This window comes from Pseudovirgaria hyperparasitica (genome assembly GCF_010093815.1).
Source record: "Pseudovirgaria hyperparasitica strain CBS 121739 unplaced genomic scaffold EJ05scaffold_16, whole genome shotgun sequence".
Taxonomy (NCBI): domain Eukaryota; kingdom Fungi; phylum Ascomycota; class Dothideomycetes; order Acrospermales; family Acrospermaceae; genus Pseudovirgaria; species Pseudovirgaria hyperparasitica.
Genome location: NW_022985564.1, coordinates 567,852 through 588,426, shown reverse-complemented (window position 1 = coordinate 588,426; position 20,575 = coordinate 567,852). Strand labels below are relative to the sequence as shown.

The window sequence follows — 20,575 nt, the reverse complement described above, 5'->3', positions numbered from 1 at the left end:
CGCTCGATGCAGTCCTGCCAAAGCACATACAACACAAACACACACACAAACCGCTTGCCAACCAAAATTTCAGATAGCCAAATAATGAAGAAAGAAAAAGTCAAATACATACAAAGCCACGGACTGTTCGCCGCCGTGGCCGGATATCATGCCAGAAATACCAAAGCCGTCTATAATATGATGTTGAACAAAAGAAGACACCGCGTTCAAGGAGGTGCTGATAAGCAACATTCGCGTATGGACAATGGACCAGTAGTGTAAGAAATTTAGCGCTCGTTGGGGGCCGATGAAGTGTGTACAGTCGAAGGAGGGAGTGCGAATTTCTGCTGTGTGAGAGCTTGATCCGGGACCCTGGAGTTTAGATTGTGATAGCTGAAGAGACAGCACGTGAGCAATACCCGTGCTTGAAATGGTTGCTTGTGGTAAACGTGTCCAGGAGCTCCGTACCGTGTACGGATAGCCAAAGAGCATGAATCATGTGCCAAAACAGAATCCGAATAAACGCAAAGAAGAGTCAAGGAGTGTCGTAGGACAAATAAGAACAAAAGAAAATCAAAAGAGTGGCTAACTCGACAACAGGATGCATGCTCTTTGGATCTATCTGCACGGTTCATGAACACGTTTCCCACTTCACTCATGTTGATACGCGCTGTCAGGTGCTGGCGTGCGTGGGCTGTCGGGAACAGGAGGGTTGGCTGAGAGTCGCTTGATGTCCAAAAGTTTCGCTGATCCGGCTGATACGTGCCGCCCATGTCGTCGTCCGAGATCGATACTCTTGGCTCGTTCAAGAATAATTGCTTGTGCCTGTTGTGCCTCCGAAGGCCCCTCAGGCGGCTCTTCGGCAACAGCCTCGTGGTCAAAGGGAGACGGCGTGGATCTGGCCGTGTCGCTGCCTTCGTACAGGTTCACAAGACCCTCACTAGACTTGACTCGAGCAGTCGATATTCGGTGAACGACAGTTGGCGTTCTCGCAATTCCGGTATGCAGCACTTCGTCGCCGGATAGTGGTCTACCTACAGGATGTTGCACGGCATCAGCAAGCGCTAATGCCTCCGCCTCTTGTGCGGCTGCGATCGTGCCGAGCATGGTGCTGCTAGGTTTTCGATTGAGAGGATCAGAGGACAACGACATGCGACGGTCGTGCGTGGGCGACAGTCGTTGGAAGAACTCGTCCTCGTGTACATCATGCTCTTCACTCGACTCATTCGCCGTCTCGAAGACATCCTCTGCAGACGCCTCGGTCTGCTGTCTCGAAGATATGCTACCTCTGTAGCGCTGCGTTGCAGCTCTCTTGACTGGCCTTCCAGAGAGCCACGAGGCCTCCGAATCGACCGAGGCCATGGAGAGAGACTTGAGTCGTGAGGTGCGTCGACTCGCATTCCAGGGCGAGTCGGGCATTTCCTCAGAGATGGTCTCTTCTGGCTCTGGCGTGGCCTGCTGATGTGTTGGCTCGGTCTCAATCTTAGCAGGCGCTTTCATCCCTCTTCTTTCTGATAATTGAGGCACATGAGGTGTCAGATCAAGGGCCTCTGGAGATTGCATTCTGGAATCTGGTGGTGACAGAGGTAATTCCGGGAGGTCTTCACGGAATTTGGACATCGTTCGTGAAGGCGTGCCTGAAGCCCTGGAGACCGACCGCGGCGGAGGCGTGGCGGCACTCGACTGGACGAGGTGTGCTGGTAAAGGCTGTCTAGACATAGATTCCCTCGAGGTGTTGGAGAATGAGGCCTGGGATGGCGACGAGCGTACTATATTTGAGGGTTTCTTTCTTGAAAACGTCGCCTTGCGCAGTATGGATGCCCAACCACCCATTCGTTTAGCGCTGGATACAGAGCCTCTTCTTCCATCCGCACCACTACGCCGATCATCGCTTGACTGTTCATTTGACTGGTCTGTCGGCTGGGTTCTGAAAGCGGGATGGTCTTCCACAGGCGGGGGTTGAACCTCAGAGATGAGGTCAGGTAGATATGAGATGTTTGAAATGTTACGAGCATGGATATCCTGTGGGGGAGGAGATTGCTGCATACTCCCTCTGGAGAATCTAATGTTGATTGCTTGAGCAGTACCGATGATTGGCTCCTCTGTGGGCGTTCGGAGAGGCGAAGGCGAGCGAGGTACTGGATGCGCGAATTCAGGGACCGCCGAGTCATCATAATGCTGTTCGATAGCCTCATAGGTATCATCGTCATGATGAGCCGAGTTTTGCATCGTGACATCCAAGGTCTCATGTCGTATGTGGCTTTGCGGTGTGGTAGGTACTGGTGAAACGGCATGCTCGATCGCCAGACCCTGCGGAGCTGTATACCTTCTCTCGAGTGCACCAGTCTCGGGCTCCCTCCTCGGCTCTCTTGCTCTGGCCTCTTTGGCTCGTTGTTTTTCTGCTCTTCGCTCCAATTTGCGTCTCAGCTTTTCTTCTTCGCGCTCCTTCTTTCTCGCACGCCTACGGGCGTCTCGTTCCATGACGTCTCTCAGCTCACTAGCGTCCATGTCTTCGGCTAGCTCACCAATGCGGTCCATCTCGTTGCTATCCCTGCGCGACTCGGGCTGCTTGTCTTTCCTCGAACTGGTCCTGGTCGGAGGTGGAGATGCTCGCTGAAGCGCAGTCGAATCGAGCTGAACGCTTGCAGAATAGCGAAGCTTGGGACGGGCTGAAAACACATCAAGGGCAGAGACCCTGAATCCCTTGAGTTCTGAGTAGCCTGACATGGACGAGTGAACAGAGCCCTGCATTGGTAGAGACACCTCGGATGGGGGACGTTCGAAATTTCTATTCAGGCCGCCTCTCATCTTTTTTGTGTCACGTCGTAGGATGCTCCCAGAAAAAGTCGCAGGTCGTTTGATAGAAACCGGCGCCATCATCTGTCTAATCTCTTCTTCTCGTACAGGGTCTGGCTTCCTCTTGATGGACTTGCGCCGAGTAAGAGTGTCGGGTGTTCGCAGCGACTGAGGCCGCTGCAACTTGCCCCGTTCGCGGGCGTTGGGAAGACTCATGGCCGAATCAGCATTGTTGTCAAGACTGAAGTTGTATGGTGTTTCGCGCAGAGTAATGGGTCGCAAATGCGGACTGGTGGCGAGGACAGGTGAAGAGGGCAAGGCAGTTAGACGTTTATCGCGCGCGTTCCTCTCACGAGTCGGTGAATGGGAGGAGGAAGTGTCGTAGTCTGCAGGTGGGTTGTTGGCATGGGCAGTGTCGGGTTGATGATGATGATTTTCTTTTGCAGCCGCAAGGTTTCGAATACTGTGGGGCGACGACTTTCTTCTTCTCCTGCGACTATGCCTCGAGCTATTTTTACGCGCCAGGCCTGGTGACTGGGATGTTGGGGTTCCTGGGCGGACATGCTCCGAAATTGGCTTGCGTTCGGCGGCAGTGGAATGCGGACCCTCTGTGTTGCGACGACGCCGACCAAAGGGCCACATCGGCATGCTTGAAAATGGAAGTGATGCGTTCCAAGGTTTGACCGTGGGGCGCAAGAGCGCAGAGGCTCAGAGGCGGGAGACGGGTGGAAACATGCAGAATGGTGGCGAGGTGATGAACGGATTGATGAATTGTGGTGGAAAAAGCGAGGACGAAGATGGAAAGCGAAAGAGTAGAGGTTCAGCGAGGGCTATCTAGGTGTACGACGACAACAGCTGCTGTGCATGCTTCTGGTGTTGCGTTGGCTGAGTGGAGGCGTGATGTTGCTGCGCGCGCAATTGGTCTGACGGTGCCGAGTGCAGGTCGCGCCTCGATAGATGGGAAGCGAGCTAGAAGGAAGGACAAGGCCGTGGGCAGGACTGGCAGTGAGTAGAGGTCGTCTCTGTCGTGGATTTCGTCGTCGTAGTCGTCGTCGTAGACAGTCGAAGTGGTGATGATGAGGATGTTGATGATGATGACTGGGCAGTGTTTCAGAGAACATCCAAGATAAAGTTGGACGTAAATAGGTAAGGGGAGGGGGGGGAGGTGGAAGAAGGATGTGGAAGCAACAAGCAGTGGAAGCGTGTCAATCAGTGAAAAAGGCGTGACACCGGGCCTTCTCTGGTCACCTTTGGCAGCAATCCACACTACAGACGACAGACTAATTGCAGAGGGCAGATACAGACACAGACTCAGACTTGGGACTATAGATACATCGTAGTACATGCTACTAATAGTAATAATGATCAAACTCGATAGCCAGACCAGGCTTGTCAATAGTTGGCATCGTTTGGATGGTAGGATTCGAGAGCGTAATGATTATTTCCATAATACTGTACAAGCCCAAGCCCCTACAATGAATCCCTAGCCAGCTAGACATTTCCCGGTTAGCCACAACGCAAACACGCAAGCCACCTATTTAGTACCGACTGAGGGGACCCAGTACCGACCTCACCCGCCCATTTTCCACACTTTTAGCTGCCCTTAGCTGCCATCAGCCGCCTCTAGTGCCCCCAAAGCTGGCTAGAGTCAGCTAGAGTCAGCTAAAAGTCGGCCTGAGTTGGCTTAGTTAGTCCTGTACTTCTGTCTTCTGGCTTGCCCTCCCTGACCCGCTGCCCGACCGACCGACCTGTCGGACTGTCTGGCTATTGAATCAATTATCCCGTGCACGGTCGACGTCGAGATAACGATTGTGAAGATGCACACATTCTATTCATGCTAATAATCATACTTGACAACATTCACTCAAGACGAAGCCTGGACAGACGGGTGATCGTCAGTCTCGGACGTCCGCTGCAAGTGCCTGAGTGGCGGTGGGGAGGGATCACTACACTACATGGTCATGCAGCATCCGACATGAAAAATCCCCACCATTCCTACGTGACCATCTATTTCCCCAGTGTGGAGTAAGTAATACAGCTAAGCATGTACAGCAGTATCTAGTGTTATTATTAGTCTTGGACAGTCTTCCAGGTCTAATTAATCTCTGCATCGCTTGAACCTTTGTCCGTCTGTCTGTCAGTCAGTGAGTCTATTGCCCCTGATACAGTCAGTAGCCCGCCAACGAACCGCCACCTGAAAGCTTCTTTGACAATGATACACATCTCATCCATGACCCGGGATCGTCGTTCATGGTGGCGTAATTATGCTAGAATTCCTGGGAAGTCTAAACTCGGTTCCTGTCATATTGAATAATTACATGTGCGTAGTAGAGATGCATCGATCATGCTTGTGACTCGCTTCTTTTCTCACTGCAAAGACTCGGCTCGATCCATACCTACCTATGCAGTGCCTAAGCTCTATGCATGCAGACACACACCAGCCAAACAACGAACAACCCATTCCATCGCAACCACTGCCATCCTATCCCAGTGCACCTTGGATCCTTGCAGAACACAGCCAGCGCACGGCGTTCGGTGTCGCATGATGATGATCATCAACATCATCATCATCATGGGCGGCATAGCATGGATACTCACGCTCCCGCCCTCCTCGTGCACCATAATTACATCCTCCTCGTGCACCAAACCTCAGCTATACCATAATTACACCTTCAACGCCCCTCCCGCACTCCTCTCATCAGCCATCCCGAATATCAAATTTCTTTTTTCCCCTTCTTTCTTGCTCAACCCTTTTCTTGGTTATATGTTATGCCTGTGCTGCGTGCACAACATCCTGTAACAATGGAGAGGCGGTCTCACATGCTTTTTTTCTTCTTGTGGATGTGCCTTGCTTGTCATTCCTTCTCTCCTCTCGACTAATTATAACACAGGTACAGTAGCTACTAATTAATGGAGCTGCATGCAGTAGGTAGGTATTAGGAGGGCGGACTACCACAGTACATACGACCAACTCATGCCGACAGCTCGTATTTCTTTCTGTGTGCATTGATGGTAGGCCTGGCCAGAATCCAATATTCTCCTCCTCCACATATCGCTGCTGTCAACAACTCTACCCCGTACTTTACACTGCAGTTCGGGTGTCTTGTGATACCGCGCTTCCAATAATGGACTGCGTCACGCGCAGACGCGTGCCATTGCCACTGCCAGACGTGTAGCGTGAAGCTGTCTATCCATTCATCCATACATGCGCCATACTCGTCAGGCGTGAGAACAATTGCCATGTTAGTCCGCCTTTCACGAATGCCAATGTAACCTGAGAGACACAAAATTATCGTTCCGCGCATCAAAACTTCCACCTCTTCCTAACCTCCGCCTTCCACTCCTCAAAGCCCAACTGCCACCCGTTCAGCGGGAACTTCCCCGGCTCAAGCTGACCTTCTCCTTTGTTTGAAAATGTACGGAAAGTGGTGCTTGGCGGCGCAGAGTATCCGTTTCTTGTCAGACGGGACTTGTCACTTCTCATGTGCTTGGGACGGAATAGTTCCTGGCAGATTCGACAGATATAGCTCCCCTCGTCCGCAGTGCTGCTATCTTGCTGTTGATGCGCAACAGTAAGCAGACAGTAGGCACCGGGCATACATCATTGGGTTTGATGTTTGATACCTTCGCTCAGCAATAGAAGCGAATTGAAGTCTTAGTAATACCGTCACCGCATTCAGCTACTTACTGGTACGTCGCTTTGGATTAATGCTGACTAAGACTTGGCGATGCGACGTTCTGTGAAGAGACTCACAGATGGAGCACTGTAGTAGGCTCATGTAAACATGAATCGCTCTTTCATTGAGCTTATTGTGACTCTCTCCAGTCTGGTGGTCGGTGCCCTGGCAGGAGTGGACATCCGACATCTGTCTCCTACTGTGACGCTAGTCTGTTACAAGGCTAGCCGTGGCTGATGTAGTTTCGCGTGGCTGACCAAAGCCGCCGATCTAGGTTTGTTTGTTGTTTACCTGTTTGCCAAGTACCTAGGTACGACTTCGACTTCGACTCCCGCTCGCACATTCTCCATAGTGCGCCTCTCAATTCGCATTGCATATACGTTCATACTCTCCGAGCCTTCGCCATGGACTTCAACCCACGCATGAGCATGGCGCGCGGCGTCGTCGCTAATACCCAATCTCGCAATCGACAGCAGGAGGAGGACGCCTTCATGACGCTGGTATGCTCTACGCATTCAAGCGCGACACCTTGAGACTGACATATGAAGCCCGATAGAGAAATCGCATCATGTATAAACGACATTGGTCCCCCCGGAATGACCCAGTTCACCGTCGCAGACCTACAAAAGCCAAATCCCCAGCAGATTCAGGCCATCTTCGAGAAATTCTCCGAAGTGCTGTTGAATCTCAGTCGAGAAGTCGTCGCACCGGCAATGAAAGCCGCTGCGGAAGAGCTCTGTGGTCCAGATGCCGATCGCATATTCACTGCGGATACTCGAGACCTGATGGGCTTCTTTGTGATGCTACGACGGCTGTTGGTGGAGGTAAGACTTTCCAATTGTAGACTTGCCTCTATTATCATGTTCTAATGTCGGAGCGAGCAGTGTGGAATCAACGACTTTTCATTCCAGGACCTATATAGGCCAACTCACCAAAGACTCGTCAAGATCTTCTCCTACATAATAAACTTCATTCGTTTCCGAGAGTCACAAACTGGTGTCATCGATGAGCATTTCAACAAGTCAGAGCGTACGAAGTTGCGCATTGAGCAATTGTACCATGAGAATCAAGCGAAGGAGGAGCAGCTCCACGAACTGAATCGCACTCGTCAGGCGACAGAGAGAGCTATGAAGGACAGGGAAAGACGAAACAACGAGCTCAAGCAACGCCTGCTCGAGCTCAAGAAAGGCCAAGAGCGAGTTGCGGAGAAGTTAGAACGAGTCAAAGAGGACCAACAACGATTGAAAGGCATTCTGCAAGAGAAGACAGAGACAACACTCCAAGTGAAGCAAGAAGCGCATAAATTGCGCCCGTACACCCAGCAATCGCGAGAGACACTGGAGAATGCCCTCACAGACCTAAGCAACAATCTGACTGCAGACAAAGCGCAGATTGAGACTCTCGACCGCCGCGCGCGTGCTCTACAGACCTCTGCAGATACATTCACCGTCGTCACAGCAGACGTCACCTCGTGCACGAAGCTTCTCACAGAAGTCCAAGGTGACCTTGCGAAGGAAGAGGAGGAGATTGTCAAGGCCTCGAGGTACCGCGACGCACTATCAGAGCGGAGTAACAATGTGCGCGACGTCGAGCGACAAGAGCGGCTCCTGCAGAACCAACTCAGCAAGATCAACACCCGGACAGACAAATTGCGCTCAAATGCTGAGGAGAAAGCCTACAACGCAAAAGCCCGTATGGAAGAGCTCAGGGCCGTGCACAAGCAAATCGCAGACGAACGCAGCGAGAAAGGACGTGAGATGGAACGGAGGAGAGTGAGAATCGAGCAAACCGAGAAGAAGGTAAGTCGCCCCATTTTCTGCGGTGTTTTCTTGTGTGTTGTGGCTAACCACATCTTCAGATGGCTGATCTGAAAGAGAACATCGAAAATGAAGTACAGAGCGCGAATGAGGAGTACGTTAAGATGGAGAGTCATATTAAACTATATATCACGGAGATGGAGCAACACCTGGCGTGATTGTTTAACTGCTTTATCTTGATGTTTCATGAGGACTGCACTTGGGTATACCTGGCTGGCGTGGTGTGTGGTGTTTTGGTGTTTCTCAGGTTCGGCACCACGAACATTATGAAGACTATCTATTCAACCGATCAATTTTCCCGAGCTGCTATCATTTGTCTTTCCGCATTATGGGTTGCTTTAGCTCGTGTATACGATCGACTTGGAGGTCAAATTTCAGGTATTGACACGATGCAACGAACGGTATATATCATAGCCAGGGCGTTTAGGATTGCTGATCACCACACAGACTCTCACCACAACTTGGCAGCGCGTTATCCTCATTGTCAATGTTCCTGGAAGTATGTCTTGTCTCTGACTTGGCCGGTTGCTGTTCCGCGAAGATCCGACGTCTCCCAGGTGCGCCTCTCTGCGCCACTCACCACCCTCTTGACGAGATGACCAAGAGACTGGCTGGTAGTCACGTACATCACAGCGAAACATCCATCTCCCTTTACTCACCACTCTTTTGCCAGAAGATCAAAACCTAGGGTCCTTCGCGGTCACCAGTGGCTGGTCCAGCCGAACGAGAGATGGACTATTATTTGGAAAATCTGATTGGTGATGTCACGTCTGCCATTTCCTTTGTGGTTGGGTGCTGACCCTTCTTTGGCTATGCAGCAAACTAGCCCTGCCAAGGGGCTGGTTGGTGATAGGAGAGCGTCGTTGCTAGGGGATGGCTCGAAGTCCTGAAGCTTGCTAGCTGTGGGACTAGCAAGCCATGTTGCTGGAGTAATTGTAGCTGGGAACGTCATAAGTGCGCTGTTTTCCGGCGCTTCCGTCGTCTTGTTTCGTTTTTGAGGATAGTGGGTCTCCGAACCACAGTTCCTACGGACCGTATAAGTTTGGTACGAAGGGTCGGCCCAGCCCTATTCTCCGCCACGACCAAAAGAAGATGCTCAAAGCCAACCTCATACACAATGAAATACCGTGTCTAGACGGTACAGGGCTGAAACAGCCAGATATCAACCTTCGCTATTGGCCTCTGGGACCTGAGGGTCATCATGAGAATTTGGGCGTGCTGCAGCCACCCCCTGCCATGAAGTTCTTGTGGGCTGGCGAGTTGCCATCATGGTTGTATATAAGAACGCATATCTGTGGCAGTTGAGATGGCTGTTTGGTCATTCGTTTTCCTCACTCAGTTCCTACACAGTCGCCTGGAACGCACCACTGTTTCGAAATAGATCAGTCCTTCTTTGCGTCGCACGTATTCCAATCTCGGACAGCATCAATCGTCTCGCACGACTCAGATGGCCTCAATGAAAGCCATATCCCTGACGCTAGTCTTACTACTGTCGTCAGTTTCGGCGGCTCCTGGAAGTACGTCTTATATGTTCTCTTATACAGTCGTCGCCATACTGACTATTGCAGGTCCTCCCGATGTAGCCAGAAGGGGCCACGGTACTTCATCGACGCCATGCACAACTTCTACCAGTACTGCCCAAGGTTCTACTAACGAGGTCGTCTGGGTGCTTGTTACTAGACCAGTTCTGTTCCCAGGCCAACCTTTTGACGAACTCACTGCCCCCGAACCAACCACTGTCTATGTCACCAGACCAGTCTTGTTCCCGGGGCAGCCTTTCGACGAATCCGATGCCCCTGAGCCAACTACCGTCTATGTCACCAGGCCAGTCCTGTTCCCAGGTCAGCCTTTTGACGAGTATGCTCCTCCCGGGGCAACGCCCAAACCTGTGAGCCCATGGACTCCACAGGGACCTCACGTTGTCCAACCCTTTGCACCACCCATCAATCAATCTCCCCCTAAACCAGGAGTGCCCCAAGTAGTCTCTCAGTCAGCGAGCGTCACCCAGAAACCTGTGGTGCCGGTCACAACTACGCGGGCTGTGTTGCAGGTCTTGCCACCTCCGCTTGATGACAATCCGGTTTGGACGCCGTTGTTTCCGTTGTCGGCACCGACGGTCACGGCTGTGCAGTTTACGCTTGGAGGTCCTGTCGATCTGGAAGAGCCAACGCCTACCACGGTACCTGATATTCAAGAGGATGAAGATAACGATAATGAGAACGAGGACAACAACGATGAGAACACCAATGACGACGACGACAATAACAACGATGAGGATCAAGATGAAAACGACGAGGAACCTGGCATCCCTTCGTACGCACCTCCGCCAAATACCTACGCGACACCCACCTCTTCGCCGTCGTCCCCGACAGAAGAAGACGAGAACATCGAGAACGAAGAGTCAGCCCCTCCAGCTCCGGCACCATACGATGGCGGTAAGAGACAACTGCACGGTGGCGAACGAGCACCATCACATATATCAACACCATGCACTACAAGCACGCCAATAAGTACAACTACCTTGGAGGCTATCGTAACTCCGAAATTGACCAGAGGCACTCCATCGCCGTCGCCTTCGTCGTCGACTCCATGCACGACTACTCCAACTCCATCCTCGACTCCGTGCTCCACGAGTAAATTAGTGAGCACAACTACCATGGAGGCCATCGTAACTCCGACACTGACCAGAGGCACTCCGTCACCAACGCCGTCACCATCGTCATCGACCCCATGCACGACGACCCCGAAAGTGACCAGAGACACTCCATCGCCGTCACCGTCATCGTCGACCCCATGCACGACAACTCCAACTCCCTCTTCCACCCCATGCTCCACGAGCACGACTCCGTCGAGCACAGCGTCCAGAGGCTTCATCGCACCATCACCATCCAGCACCACCATCCACACTCCGCCCCCATCCAGCACACCGTGTCCCTCCAGCACGCTGTCCACCCTCATCACACCATCACCCTCCACACACAGCACCCCAGCACCCACATCCGACCACCCCAAACCGCACAGTCCAGAAGGCATCATCCCGCAGCCACCACCACCCAGCAGAAGCCCTCCTCCACCTGCAGTCGTCACGCAACCCTGCACCACAATCATCACAAAGCCCTGCCCCAAATGCGCCGACGTCACCACCGTCATCACCCTCACCACCGGCGTGACACTGATCTCCACAGTGCCCGTGGCAACGCACGAGTCCAGCCCTCCCGCCCCATCATCCGCCGTTCCTTCTCCCCCTACGACTGCGCTACCACCGCCCTTGTCCTCGTCCTCGCCTTGCACCACCTCCTCGACAAGGTCATCTGCGCTACCTACGCCAAGCAAAACGACGAAGAATAGTACGAGTGCGAAGACGAGCGGGTTTTCGCAGTCTACGGAGACGCCTGTGCTTGGGTCTGGAGCAGTGAGGATGGAGGGTGCGAGTGGGGCTGTGATGGCTGTTGCTGTTGCTCTTGTGGCGGGACTGTGGTTTGTTGCTTGACGGGATGTGCATTCTTGTTTTTTTTCTTTCGTTTTGATATCGACTGAGGGGTATATACAATCCCTTCTTCGTCTTGTGCAGGGATGATTATAGATATTTTTTTTCCCTTTGTAGGTTTAGTTTACTGATTAAGAGGTATATAGGAGGCGGAGGGAGGCAGAGGATTAGGAAGGTAACAGATCATTTCGGCGCGGGCATTGATTCTTTTCTTCTCTCTCTCTCTCCAATATGAGAAATAGATTACTGTTAAATAGATTGATAGCTCCATGGAATAGAAATGCAAAAAATAGTTACAAAAAGCACCTGACCACTTTTTGCCGTCACGTGTTCGAAATAAGTAGATCCATCCCGCCAAGACGTGGTGGAAGCTTCGCCTTCCAATGCGAATATGACTAACAACCATCAGCTCGTTTCTGAGCCTTCTTCTTTCAAGACGCTCACCCCGCAACGGATCCTTGAGTTATTATCAGCAAAAGGGGCAGATATGGTGTACTACTTTACAAGCAACGTCGTCAAGCCCTCGGCATACATCTACATGGGCAAGGACAAAGTCGAAAGTACGTAGGCTTTTTTTCCCTCGGGCGCGCAGACTAGCTCCAGCCAGCCAGTCAGCTACCCGGACAGCCCTTTGTAAAAAAAGGCACATATGGACTGAATCGACTGAGCGCGTGTTAGACGAAGATTTGATAAAGTACGGCTGGGACGAAGATGTCTGGTAAATAAATTCCCCCTTTTCTTTTTCTCCCCTTACCGTTCCCCCTGCATCCATAAACAAACACAGAAAATTGGGGTGGGGGGAACTCGCGGGGTGAGAAATCGATACTAATATTGTGCTACTCTCAGGGTAATTATGCATGGTTCTTTTCGTCGTTTGAGGGGCGGTCAGGAAGGCTGATGGGCGCAATGGCCGGATAGTTTCACGTTGACAATCTGTCCTCGGCGCATGTCTACGTGCGTCTGCGCGACGGCGAGACCTGGGATGCGATTGAGAAGGACTTGTTGGTTGATTGCGCACAGCTGACAAAGGCGAATTCGATTGAAGGTATGCTCAATTCTTCGCTTCGCGTGTTTTTTTAATTCTTTCTTCTTTCCGTGTACGCTTGGCTTAAGAAAGGGGGTTCACGAGGCTGAGGTATAAAACCCCTTGATGAACAGGCAATAAGAAGGATAACATCACGGTGATATACACGCCGTGGTCGAACTTGAAGAAGGATGGAAGTATGGCCGTTGGGCAGGTCGGGTTTAAGGACCAGAAGAAGGTAATTATGCTTTTTCATCTTCTCTCTCCGCTCCCAACACCAGCGGTCCCCTATATATCATGTGATATGATCGAGTGGTCAGGGCAAAGGACACACAGCTCAATTCCCCCGACAGGTTAAGAAGATCCATGTCGCTGCGCGCGAGAACCCAATCGTAAATCGCCTTAACAAAACCCGCACCGAATCCTATCCCAACCTGCTGCAGGAAAAGGAAGATCGTCTCAAGGAGCTGCGGCAGCGGGACCGAGTCAATCAGCAGGCGCGAGCCAAGGAAGAGGCACGCATTGCAAAGGAGCGGAAGGAGAAGAAGTGGGAGAAGGAGCATGCGTACGATGATATGTTTAGTGAGGATGCACTAGCGGCGCAGAGTAACCAGGATCGGGATCCGAACTGGGAGGATGATTTTATGTAGTTTCGGGAGATAGTGAGAGAATCTTCTGTGCGAGTGAGCGATGAACGTTCATGTTTCTATATGAACCGTGATGTGCGCTTTGCTCAGCAGTTTTGATGCACATGAGGTGCGTGAGTCTAGATGCTGCGTTTTGGTAGGCTCTGCAACCTTGCTGCGTATTTCTCCAAGACGACTGCATCTCAGGGATAGCCTCTCTGACCACATGCCTAACCTCTGCGTTCGTCGTCTTGCTCTTGAGCATGCTCGCCAAAACATTGCGACGTGCGCCACCCTTCCTGCAATACCAGTCTCCGTATCGACTTGCTGGTAGTCTTGAATACCGTGGCATACTCGACATATAGAGCTTCATGCACGGGTAAGCGGCTTGGTCGCACAGCGAAGCTTCCAATCAAGACGCGATCTCTTTAAATCTCCTATCGCCTCAATAGCACAACGCAAGGCCACAGCCTCTATATCGCAGCCAAACAACTCATTACCCATCCTCACTCTCCGTCATGTCCGACTCGGGATACTCCTTCCGCAGCGTCTTGATCACAGTCTGTCGCAGCACAAATGATCAGCTTCTCAGGCATATTTTATGGGGATGCCCCAGTCACGAAAACCCTCACTCACAGCTAATGCCTCCGGGTGAACACCATTCTCGATCAGCGAGATGCAAAACGACAGCTGTGGCCGCGATAGATTCGTGTTCTGTATTTTGGCAGCGGGTGTTAGCGGACGGATCAAAAGAGGCAGTGCCTGCGGGAGGGGGAACAGGTGGGCCGTACGAGCAGAGTCGAGATTTCGTGGAGGATGTCGACGACTTCGCGGGCTGCGACGCGCTTGTCAACTGCGGGAGGAGGATCTTGGGGGGGCATTGTTATGAGGACTAGAGGATTGCGAGAGCATGGGATCGGAGCGTACCTTGGGACGACGCGTTGTCGATGTTAACGCGGAGATGCTTCGGGTGCGGGGCCCTAGGGAGCAGTGGAAATTGCTGGGGAGCGTAGGTGTGCTGGGATTGTTAGGTCAGGGTGTAGGTGATTTGTTGTATTCATCATGACGGCATTGACAACATTGTCCTCCGCAATTATGGGTCAACAGATGTCATCGGGTAAATCGTGTGGCCGTTATGCATATATAGATGCTGTGTCAACTGGCAGTGTTCCGTTCATGTACAACAATCGCATAAGTCGTCATCAGAACTTGACTACATTATTGAGCCCTGTGTTGAGAGACAATCTACTTCACTACCTCCGAACCATGGCGCCAGACCCTCATCAAGGCGGAGACCTCTCCGATATGGCCGCAACAGGCACATCCATCCCAGGTGATGCGGGCAAGATGAACTTGATCAAATCAGTCCCTCGCCCCTATCAAGACACAGACTCTAGCAACCCTCTAGAGGCAGCAGACCAGGCCACTGCCGCTTCGAACAACGTCGATATCCCACGCACGACCAAAGACGTTGGCACCTCTGCCCCAGATGTCATTACCGGCACAGGAGATCAGCTGCCAGCCACCGTGCAGACCAAGAATTTACACACCCACCCTTCTGAGCCGGATGCCAAAGGACATGATCGCTATGAAAAGCATATGCGCCATAACAATTCGGCATTTGATCGGCTTGCATCAGCTGGAGCCGAAGTTGATCGCGCTCCAGGAGAGGAAGAGGATGATCAGGACACCGTTCGTGACAGGAAAGGCGCGTGAGGAGAACAGTGTAAGGGGATCAGCGTGTAGCTCGTAGTAGATTCTTCTTCTTTAATCAAATTAATGATCAAACGTTGTACTGCCATGTGTATCCATGACAAGTTCTGGATAAGGTTCCCAGTGTGTCTTCAAGAGTAGTGACTTCTTTCCTTGTACTGACTTAGGTGTCACTATCTCTGACGCCTGTCGCCATCGAAGAAGCTGCCAGTGCTTTGTTGTAGGAATGCATAGACCCAAGCTTTCGTTAAGCATTCTGATGTTGTGGTCGTAGTGCTCGAAGGCATTCAGCTTAGTGCGATGTATAAATGGCACCGGGCTGTACAATATAAGCAACCTCCTGACAGAGTGTCCGGATGGTGGGCTTACTCTGCGCAACTTTGATAACGGGATGCCTGGCCCCACCACACCTTGCAAAGATTCTTTACTATCTTGTGTTCCAGTCCAGTGTCGTGCGTCGCAGCCTTCAAGAATTCCACTGTGTTGTCGATTTTTGACTGATCAAAATCAGCAGGGTCGCCATCTCTGAACGCTTCCCGCAGTCTATCGCGGTAGATGTATCGGGCAGGCTTCGAGAACTGCACTGCTCGCAGCGAATGCCTAAAGAGATTCCGGTATGCCGCAACAATCTTATCTGGCATGGATCCAAGTAGTGTCACAGTGTTTGTTGAATCAGCGACTATGATAAAGGCATGTATTCGACGCTTAGGTACCGGCAATGCAGGTTTTTCCGGAGCCGGCCCGTGGAGCCGACGCCGATGTCTCGACGCGTACACACTTGACCTGACCAGTCCATCATCTGCATCGGCATCTGTCATTTGCACTTTCCAGGAATAGCCCTTGTCACTGGATCTCTAAGTGAAGAGTCACTGGCTGGCACAACAACGACTGCTTTGGCATGGTTATTCGTCCCGGAGTGCCTGTATCACATTTGTAGACACGTATTGCAACACTAATGACTAGTACATCCTACCAGGCCTGGTTTGACTTCAGCTGGCATCTAGTGGATTGTTGGGAGGAGGAGAAGTAGCAGCGGCTGGCATGGTGCTCGTAGAGCGTCGCGGTCTGGCTGCGCGCTCAGCGCGAGCCCCTAGTCGCGTTGAACATCGCAAAAAGAAACCATACAAGGTTGTCTTGGAGTCTGTGACAGCAGAGAAGAAGAAGCTGCGCTCCGCTGTTGGTCTCACATCTGGACGACGTTTCCCCTTCTAACAAGTCGTTGACCAGGTATCATATGATGCGCAATCTCCTGAAGGGTACACATTTGTCCCAGCAGGAATTCCGGAGCTATCCGAGTTTTGCAAAGAGCTATGTCGGAAGCGTAGCCTCGTTGTTCACATTGTCTCTGTTTGTCATTTCATTCCTTGATGCTACTTTTTCCTTACGTGTCTTAGGCCACTCCGAAAAACAAGGCCTCAACGGACCCTGAGAAGATCTCCCATCATCTACATCGTGTTGGTTATCATTTCCCAAACGCCGTTGTGGATCAGGCTTGCGACTGGCTAGGATATAGTATCCGAGGAGGTCAGTATCGGAAAGACTTGGATGTTCTCGCCACGTCTCGCCTTGCCAGAAGTCTTGCGGGTCACAGCAAGCGTTTAGGCTTGGACCAGGGGAAGGGCTCTGAGGACGACACGAAGACACAAGTCAGATCTGCGATCCGAGATCTTTTCCCAAAAATCCCCGACAAAGATCTCGGCGAGATTGTCCAACATGCTTTTCGAAAAGTATAATAATCACGAAGCTGCCGTGGGTCGATTGAGCTTACGCTGACAGGGCACCAAACGAGTCGGTAATGCACAAGAGCTTTCGCTTCCACGACGCGTACAATTGGCAGTCATTGCTCATATCCGCCACGTCTACACCGATTATGATAAACTGCTCAAATCTGGTACGTATCTCGAAGCCCGAGCTAAAGTTGAACAGCCGTGTCTAGACCAACTTATGGAGTGGCGGGGCGAAATTGATGATGGCGAATCTGAATTCGAGGACATCTTTCGCGAGACTATTGTTATCGATTCTGATAATGATGATGATGACGACGATGACGACGACGATAGTGCCGACGAATCCGTCAATGGCCACGCTAGAGGGCATAGTCTTGAGATCGTATCCAGACAAGCTGCTGCGCATGATCTGCAACCTGAAGATTACCCGCAAGATTTCTATACAGGAAATTCGCGTTCCTTTCGAGCTCGCAGACGTATAGTGGTAGTACCATCCTCACAAAAGCCTGATATATCTTATATGCGTCCGGTGACGAACGGCCGAACAGTCAGAACTCGCCCCCATCAGCCTGGACCGTCAATTGTGCAGTATACAGACCGAAAGGACTATGTCCCTTCAGTATATGAGACCCCGACTACAGCGTATCCGTCAGCGTATGCGGAACCAATACGAGAGGTTGTCTATGTTCGAGAGTAAGTTTATCAGCCTCGCGCTCCACTGAGATATCAACTGAAGCCTAATAGCAGATACGTTGAGGGTCGTCTTCTCCCCTCAGTTCCGGCGGTAGGTTTTCCTGTTCATGCTACCTGCAAGCAAGTGCGCACCCGTGTTGACTCAACCTAACATTCACTAGTCGAATACAAACGTGGTATACAGGCGTCCCAATATGATGGTCACTGACCCTGTCATACTGCGAAGACAGCATACAGACGCAGATTACCCAGTCGCAAGCAAGTATGCAGAGCCCCCAATTCATCACAGCAGACCATCACGTGAATATAAGCCGCAGCATCGGCGCGCCCTGGTATCAGACCGGATTGCAGGCAGCCAGTACTCCCATGTGCGAGATGATGACTCTATCAAGGATCATGACATGCCTATTCCATCCATTGAAGATACAGACGCGCACGAGTCAATGCGTGATCTTCGACTTGCAGCTAAGATGCCAACCTCCGTGGAGCCACAGCTATTACATGGCCCAGGCAGAGACGCTTATGGACACGAACATAGTGGGTCCAGACGGACTCTGCATTCACATCGAGAACAGCAATCGATCCCAAACGAGGCTCATACCAACCAACAATTTCATGAATCGCATCAAGACTACTATGTTGGGCGAAGCAAAGCCCCTCAGTACGTGACAAACAAAGGTCTAATATCTAGCAACGTAAGAACATCTCGAACAGGACAGATACAGGCTCGCCAAATCGTACCCCAGAAGCCTGGACTAGTCCCAGATTATGATGAAAGTTACATACCTTTGATTGCAGAGAGTCCGCGGACACAAAGCCGCTATAGGCCGAATCATTCTGATTATTACACTGAACCTGGACAGATCCATGGTGAAGAGACTCCGTCAACACGATCACTTGAGCAAGCAGCACGACGACTTATGTCTCCAAGTGATTATGTTCAGTCTCCTCAGGAGCTCGAGCAAGAGGCACGTCGACTGATGTCTCCAAGTGACTATCGTCCTGCGCATGAGTCTCATCGTCAATATATGACCAATCAGAATGAGAAACGCATTCATACTAATTGTCAGGCTTCCCAGAGTCGTCGTTTGCTTAGCGGACAGAGCCAAAATACTGGCCGGCACGCGTCTGTGCGTCTGAAAGAACCATTCATAACGCCCCGTGAGTATAGATCGGGAGCCACGAGGCAGAGCCCCGCTCGGAATGAAGGCATCCGCAATGGCAACTCAGAGGACCCAATCATTATTCAAGACAGTCCGCCACGGAAGAAGCGATCGGGTGTAGCAATTTCTTCCAAGAACAAGCAGCCGGCAGCTCAACGCCGTACAAATATGCGCAGTCAGCACAAAGAGCGCAAAATGGTTGACCCTGATCAGCCAGAAATTCCGCGCAACTCTGGAGTTGTGCCCCGGAAAGGCCTCTCTGGCAACGGTGTCGTGTAAGTCACTCGACCGCGGTGCAAACTAGCTGAGACTGACATGCTCGTACAGGGCCGAGCGAGCTCTCGCCGAACAAGTCTGGGACAATTATTGATTGTACCTCTCTTTTTCTAAAGAGGAGACTCTATGTATTATTTGACATTAACATTGTTTGTTCATATGTGCCGGGATTTGCATGGCATGGCGTATCCTGCTGACTTGTTTCTGGGCTGATACCCTGTATGACTATTGGTCTTTCGGACAGGCAGTCATCTTTGAGCGCTGAGTCTAGCCATGACATGACTGAGTCCGCGGCTAGTATTAGGTCAAAAGAGTGTATGACATAGTCGCGGCTTTATGGTGACGGTGAGACTAGCTGCCACTGCAGGTACGATTAGTGATAGCTTGACGGGGAGAATTGCACCTATTCACAGAATGTGGCAGAATCTTGACTTAAAAGAAAGAACTCATATTACCCAACTACTGTCTCCAGCGCAAGCCGAACCGGGGAAGTGCACGTACTCCATCCATTTCCATATGTCCCCCTTGTAGTCATGAACTGCGTCTGGTTTGGAGCAGCAGTCCTAGAAACCAGTTGCCTCTTGCGTAGCCTTGGACATGTTATATTACACTAAAAATGTGCACACGTTGCTTCTGCGCTGCAGATTATATCATTTATCGAGAGCCCAAAAGCTGATACAGAAACTATATAGCTTCATAAGCATCGCGTAAGGATTGGCGACACAGAGTTTGGAAGAGAGATAAATTACAGTTCACAAGAGCAAAACTGCATGGTTGCGAGGTATGATAGTTTAGGAACCGCAGTCGATCGCGATCGTTCGTAAGTTCGAAGTCTTCGTGTTCGATTGCTTCGTTTTTTGTGGCTGTGAGGAGTCGTTGAGAGGGTGTAGGATAAGGGTGATAGCTTACAGCGTATGCTTCTGGCTCGGGTACCATGTGCTTCGTCCCCTGATAGTTTCAACAGGAAAACCCCACGAGAAAGGATTGTACTTAATCGTAATACGTTGGATGAGAAACCTGAGTAGTTGAGACGTTGTGATACTTGATACAATAAGCAACCATACCCGTATTTCTCGTGCAATGGACCACCTGCTTGTGAGCGGTGGTATGTTTTGTGATCTGTAATGTGTAAGTTCGTATAATAGTTTCTTGTTGCTGCTCGAGTCATATAAGACCGTCCACCGAAGTCCGACGGACCAACATGAGATGGAAGTGTATGGAGATCACCGATTCCAACGACAAGCTATTGGTGGCGAGGAGCAGTATCCTGTGCAACATTTGAGCGCAAGCCTGTAGCAACACCACCGTCGTACAACAGAACCTCTGTTGTAGATATGTCAAAATAACCGTGTGAGGCATACGAAATGGCTGGAGCTGGATCTCGATGCAAGCTAGCTACTGGATGTCTGATCAGAGAGCTTCCAGAAATTGATGGCTCGGCGTAGTTTGGCGAGCCATAAATTCTAAGAGTTGTTGAATTGTACAACGTCCTTATGCAAGTGGTGACAGTCCATGGCGTAAACTCACGCCAAGCCAGTCCGATCAGGTGGTTCATCGTCGATGGAAGCGCAATTCGACGGTTATACTTGCCATGTTC

General features: G+C 51.2%; 9 protein-coding genes across 9 annotated transcripts; 5 read left to right on the top strand and 4 right to left on the bottom strand.

Annotated features, from left to right (window-relative positions):
* Positions 1-370: 370 nt before the first annotated feature.
* EJ05DRAFT_144712 (uncharacterized protein) lies at positions 371-3,509 on the bottom strand. The gene has a single exon (XM_033739268.1). The coding sequence runs from the start codon at positions 3,421-3,423 to the stop codon at positions 631-633; it is 2,793 nt and encodes a 930-aa protein (XP_033596993.1). The 5' UTR covers positions 3,424-3,509; the 3' UTR covers positions 371-630.
* Positions 3,510-4,177, bottom strand: EJ05DRAFT_144537 (uncharacterized protein). The gene has a single exon (XM_033739266.1). The coding sequence runs from the start codon at positions 4,118-4,120 to the stop codon at positions 3,596-3,598; it is 525 nt and encodes a 174-aa protein (XP_033596992.1). The 5' UTR covers positions 4,121-4,177; the 3' UTR covers positions 3,510-3,595.
* Positions 4,178-6,856: 2,679 nt separating this feature from the next.
* On the top strand, positions 6,857-8,919 carry EJ05DRAFT_520651 (kinetochore protein nuf2; the record flags this gene model as incomplete). Its single annotated transcript, XM_033748744.1, has 4 exons — positions 6,857-6,952; positions 7,001-7,276; positions 7,337-8,251; positions 8,311-8,919. 4 exons carry the CDS (start codon positions 6,857-6,859, stop codon positions 8,425-8,427), a joined length of 1,404 nt encoding a protein of 467 aa, XP_033596991.1. The 3' UTR covers positions 8,428-8,919.
* A 1,744-nt stretch (positions 8,920-10,663) lies between these two features.
* EJ05DRAFT_479511 (uncharacterized protein) lies at positions 10,664-12,063 on the top strand. Its single transcript, XM_033744686.1, has one exon. The coding sequence runs from the start codon at positions 11,000-11,002 to the stop codon at positions 11,615-11,617; it is 618 nt and encodes a 205-aa protein (XP_033596990.1). The 5' UTR covers positions 10,664-10,999; the 3' UTR covers positions 11,618-12,063.
* A 180-nt stretch (positions 12,064-12,243) lies between these two features.
* Positions 12,244-13,430, top strand: EJ05DRAFT_494466 (coiled-coil domain-containing protein 25; the record flags this gene model as incomplete). The annotated part of the gene is made up of 5 exons (XM_033746197.1): positions 12,244-12,316; positions 12,435-12,469; positions 12,675-12,801; positions 12,915-13,018; positions 13,134-13,430. The coding sequence occupies 5 exons, from the start codon at positions 12,244-12,246 to the stop codon at positions 13,428-13,430; spliced, it is 636 nt and encodes a 211-aa protein (XP_033596989.1).
* Positions 13,431-13,902: 472 nt separating this feature from the next.
* On the bottom strand, positions 13,903-14,287 carry EJ05DRAFT_504072 (uncharacterized protein; the record flags this gene model as incomplete). The annotated part of the gene is made up of 3 exons (XM_033747515.1): positions 13,903-13,968; positions 14,043-14,120; positions 14,198-14,287. The coding sequence occupies 3 exons, from the start codon at positions 14,285-14,287 to the stop codon at positions 13,903-13,905; spliced, it is 234 nt and encodes a 77-aa protein (XP_033596988.1).
* Positions 14,200-15,152, top strand: EJ05DRAFT_144324 (uncharacterized protein). Its single transcript, XM_033739265.1, has one exon. It carries the CDS (start codon positions 14,469-14,471, stop codon positions 15,120-15,122), a length of 654 nt encoding a protein of 217 aa, XP_033596987.1. The 5' UTR covers positions 14,200-14,468; the 3' UTR covers positions 15,123-15,152.
* Positions 15,153-15,182: 30 nt separating this feature from the next.
* Positions 15,183-15,937, bottom strand: EJ05DRAFT_504070 (DUF1763-domain-containing protein; the record flags this gene model as incomplete). The annotated part of the gene is made up of 2 exons (XM_033747514.1): positions 15,183-15,438; positions 15,489-15,937. 2 exons carry the CDS (start codon positions 15,935-15,937, stop codon positions 15,183-15,185), a joined length of 705 nt encoding a protein of 234 aa, XP_033596986.1.
* Positions 15,938-16,160: 223 nt separating this feature from the next.
* Positions 16,161-19,072, top strand: EJ05DRAFT_504069 (uncharacterized protein; the record flags this gene model as incomplete). Its single annotated transcript, XM_033747513.1, has 7 exons — positions 16,161-16,295; positions 16,347-16,466; positions 16,514-16,846; positions 16,896-17,539; positions 17,594-17,630; positions 17,701-18,977; positions 19,030-19,072. 7 exons carry the CDS (start codon positions 16,161-16,163, stop codon positions 19,070-19,072), a joined length of 2,589 nt encoding a protein of 862 aa, XP_033596985.1.
* Positions 19,073-20,575: the final 1,503 nt, after the last annotated feature.

Bases quoted from the DNA above. Each gene is read 5' to 3' on its own strand.
- EJ05DRAFT_144712 (XM_033739268.1), bottom strand. From the start codon at position 3,423: ATGCCGATGTGGCCCTTTGGTCGGCGTCGTCGCAACACAGAGGGTCCG.
- EJ05DRAFT_144537 (XM_033739266.1), bottom strand. From the start codon at position 4,120: ATGTACTACGATGTATCTATAGTCCCAAGTCTGAGTCTGTGTCTGTAT.
- EJ05DRAFT_479511 (XM_033744686.1), top strand. From the start codon at position 11,000: ATGCACGACGACCCCGAAAGTGACCAGAGACACTCCATCGCCGTCACC.
- EJ05DRAFT_144324 (XM_033739265.1), top strand. From the start codon at position 14,469: ATGACGGCATTGACAACATTGTCCTCCGCAATTATGGGTCAACAGATG.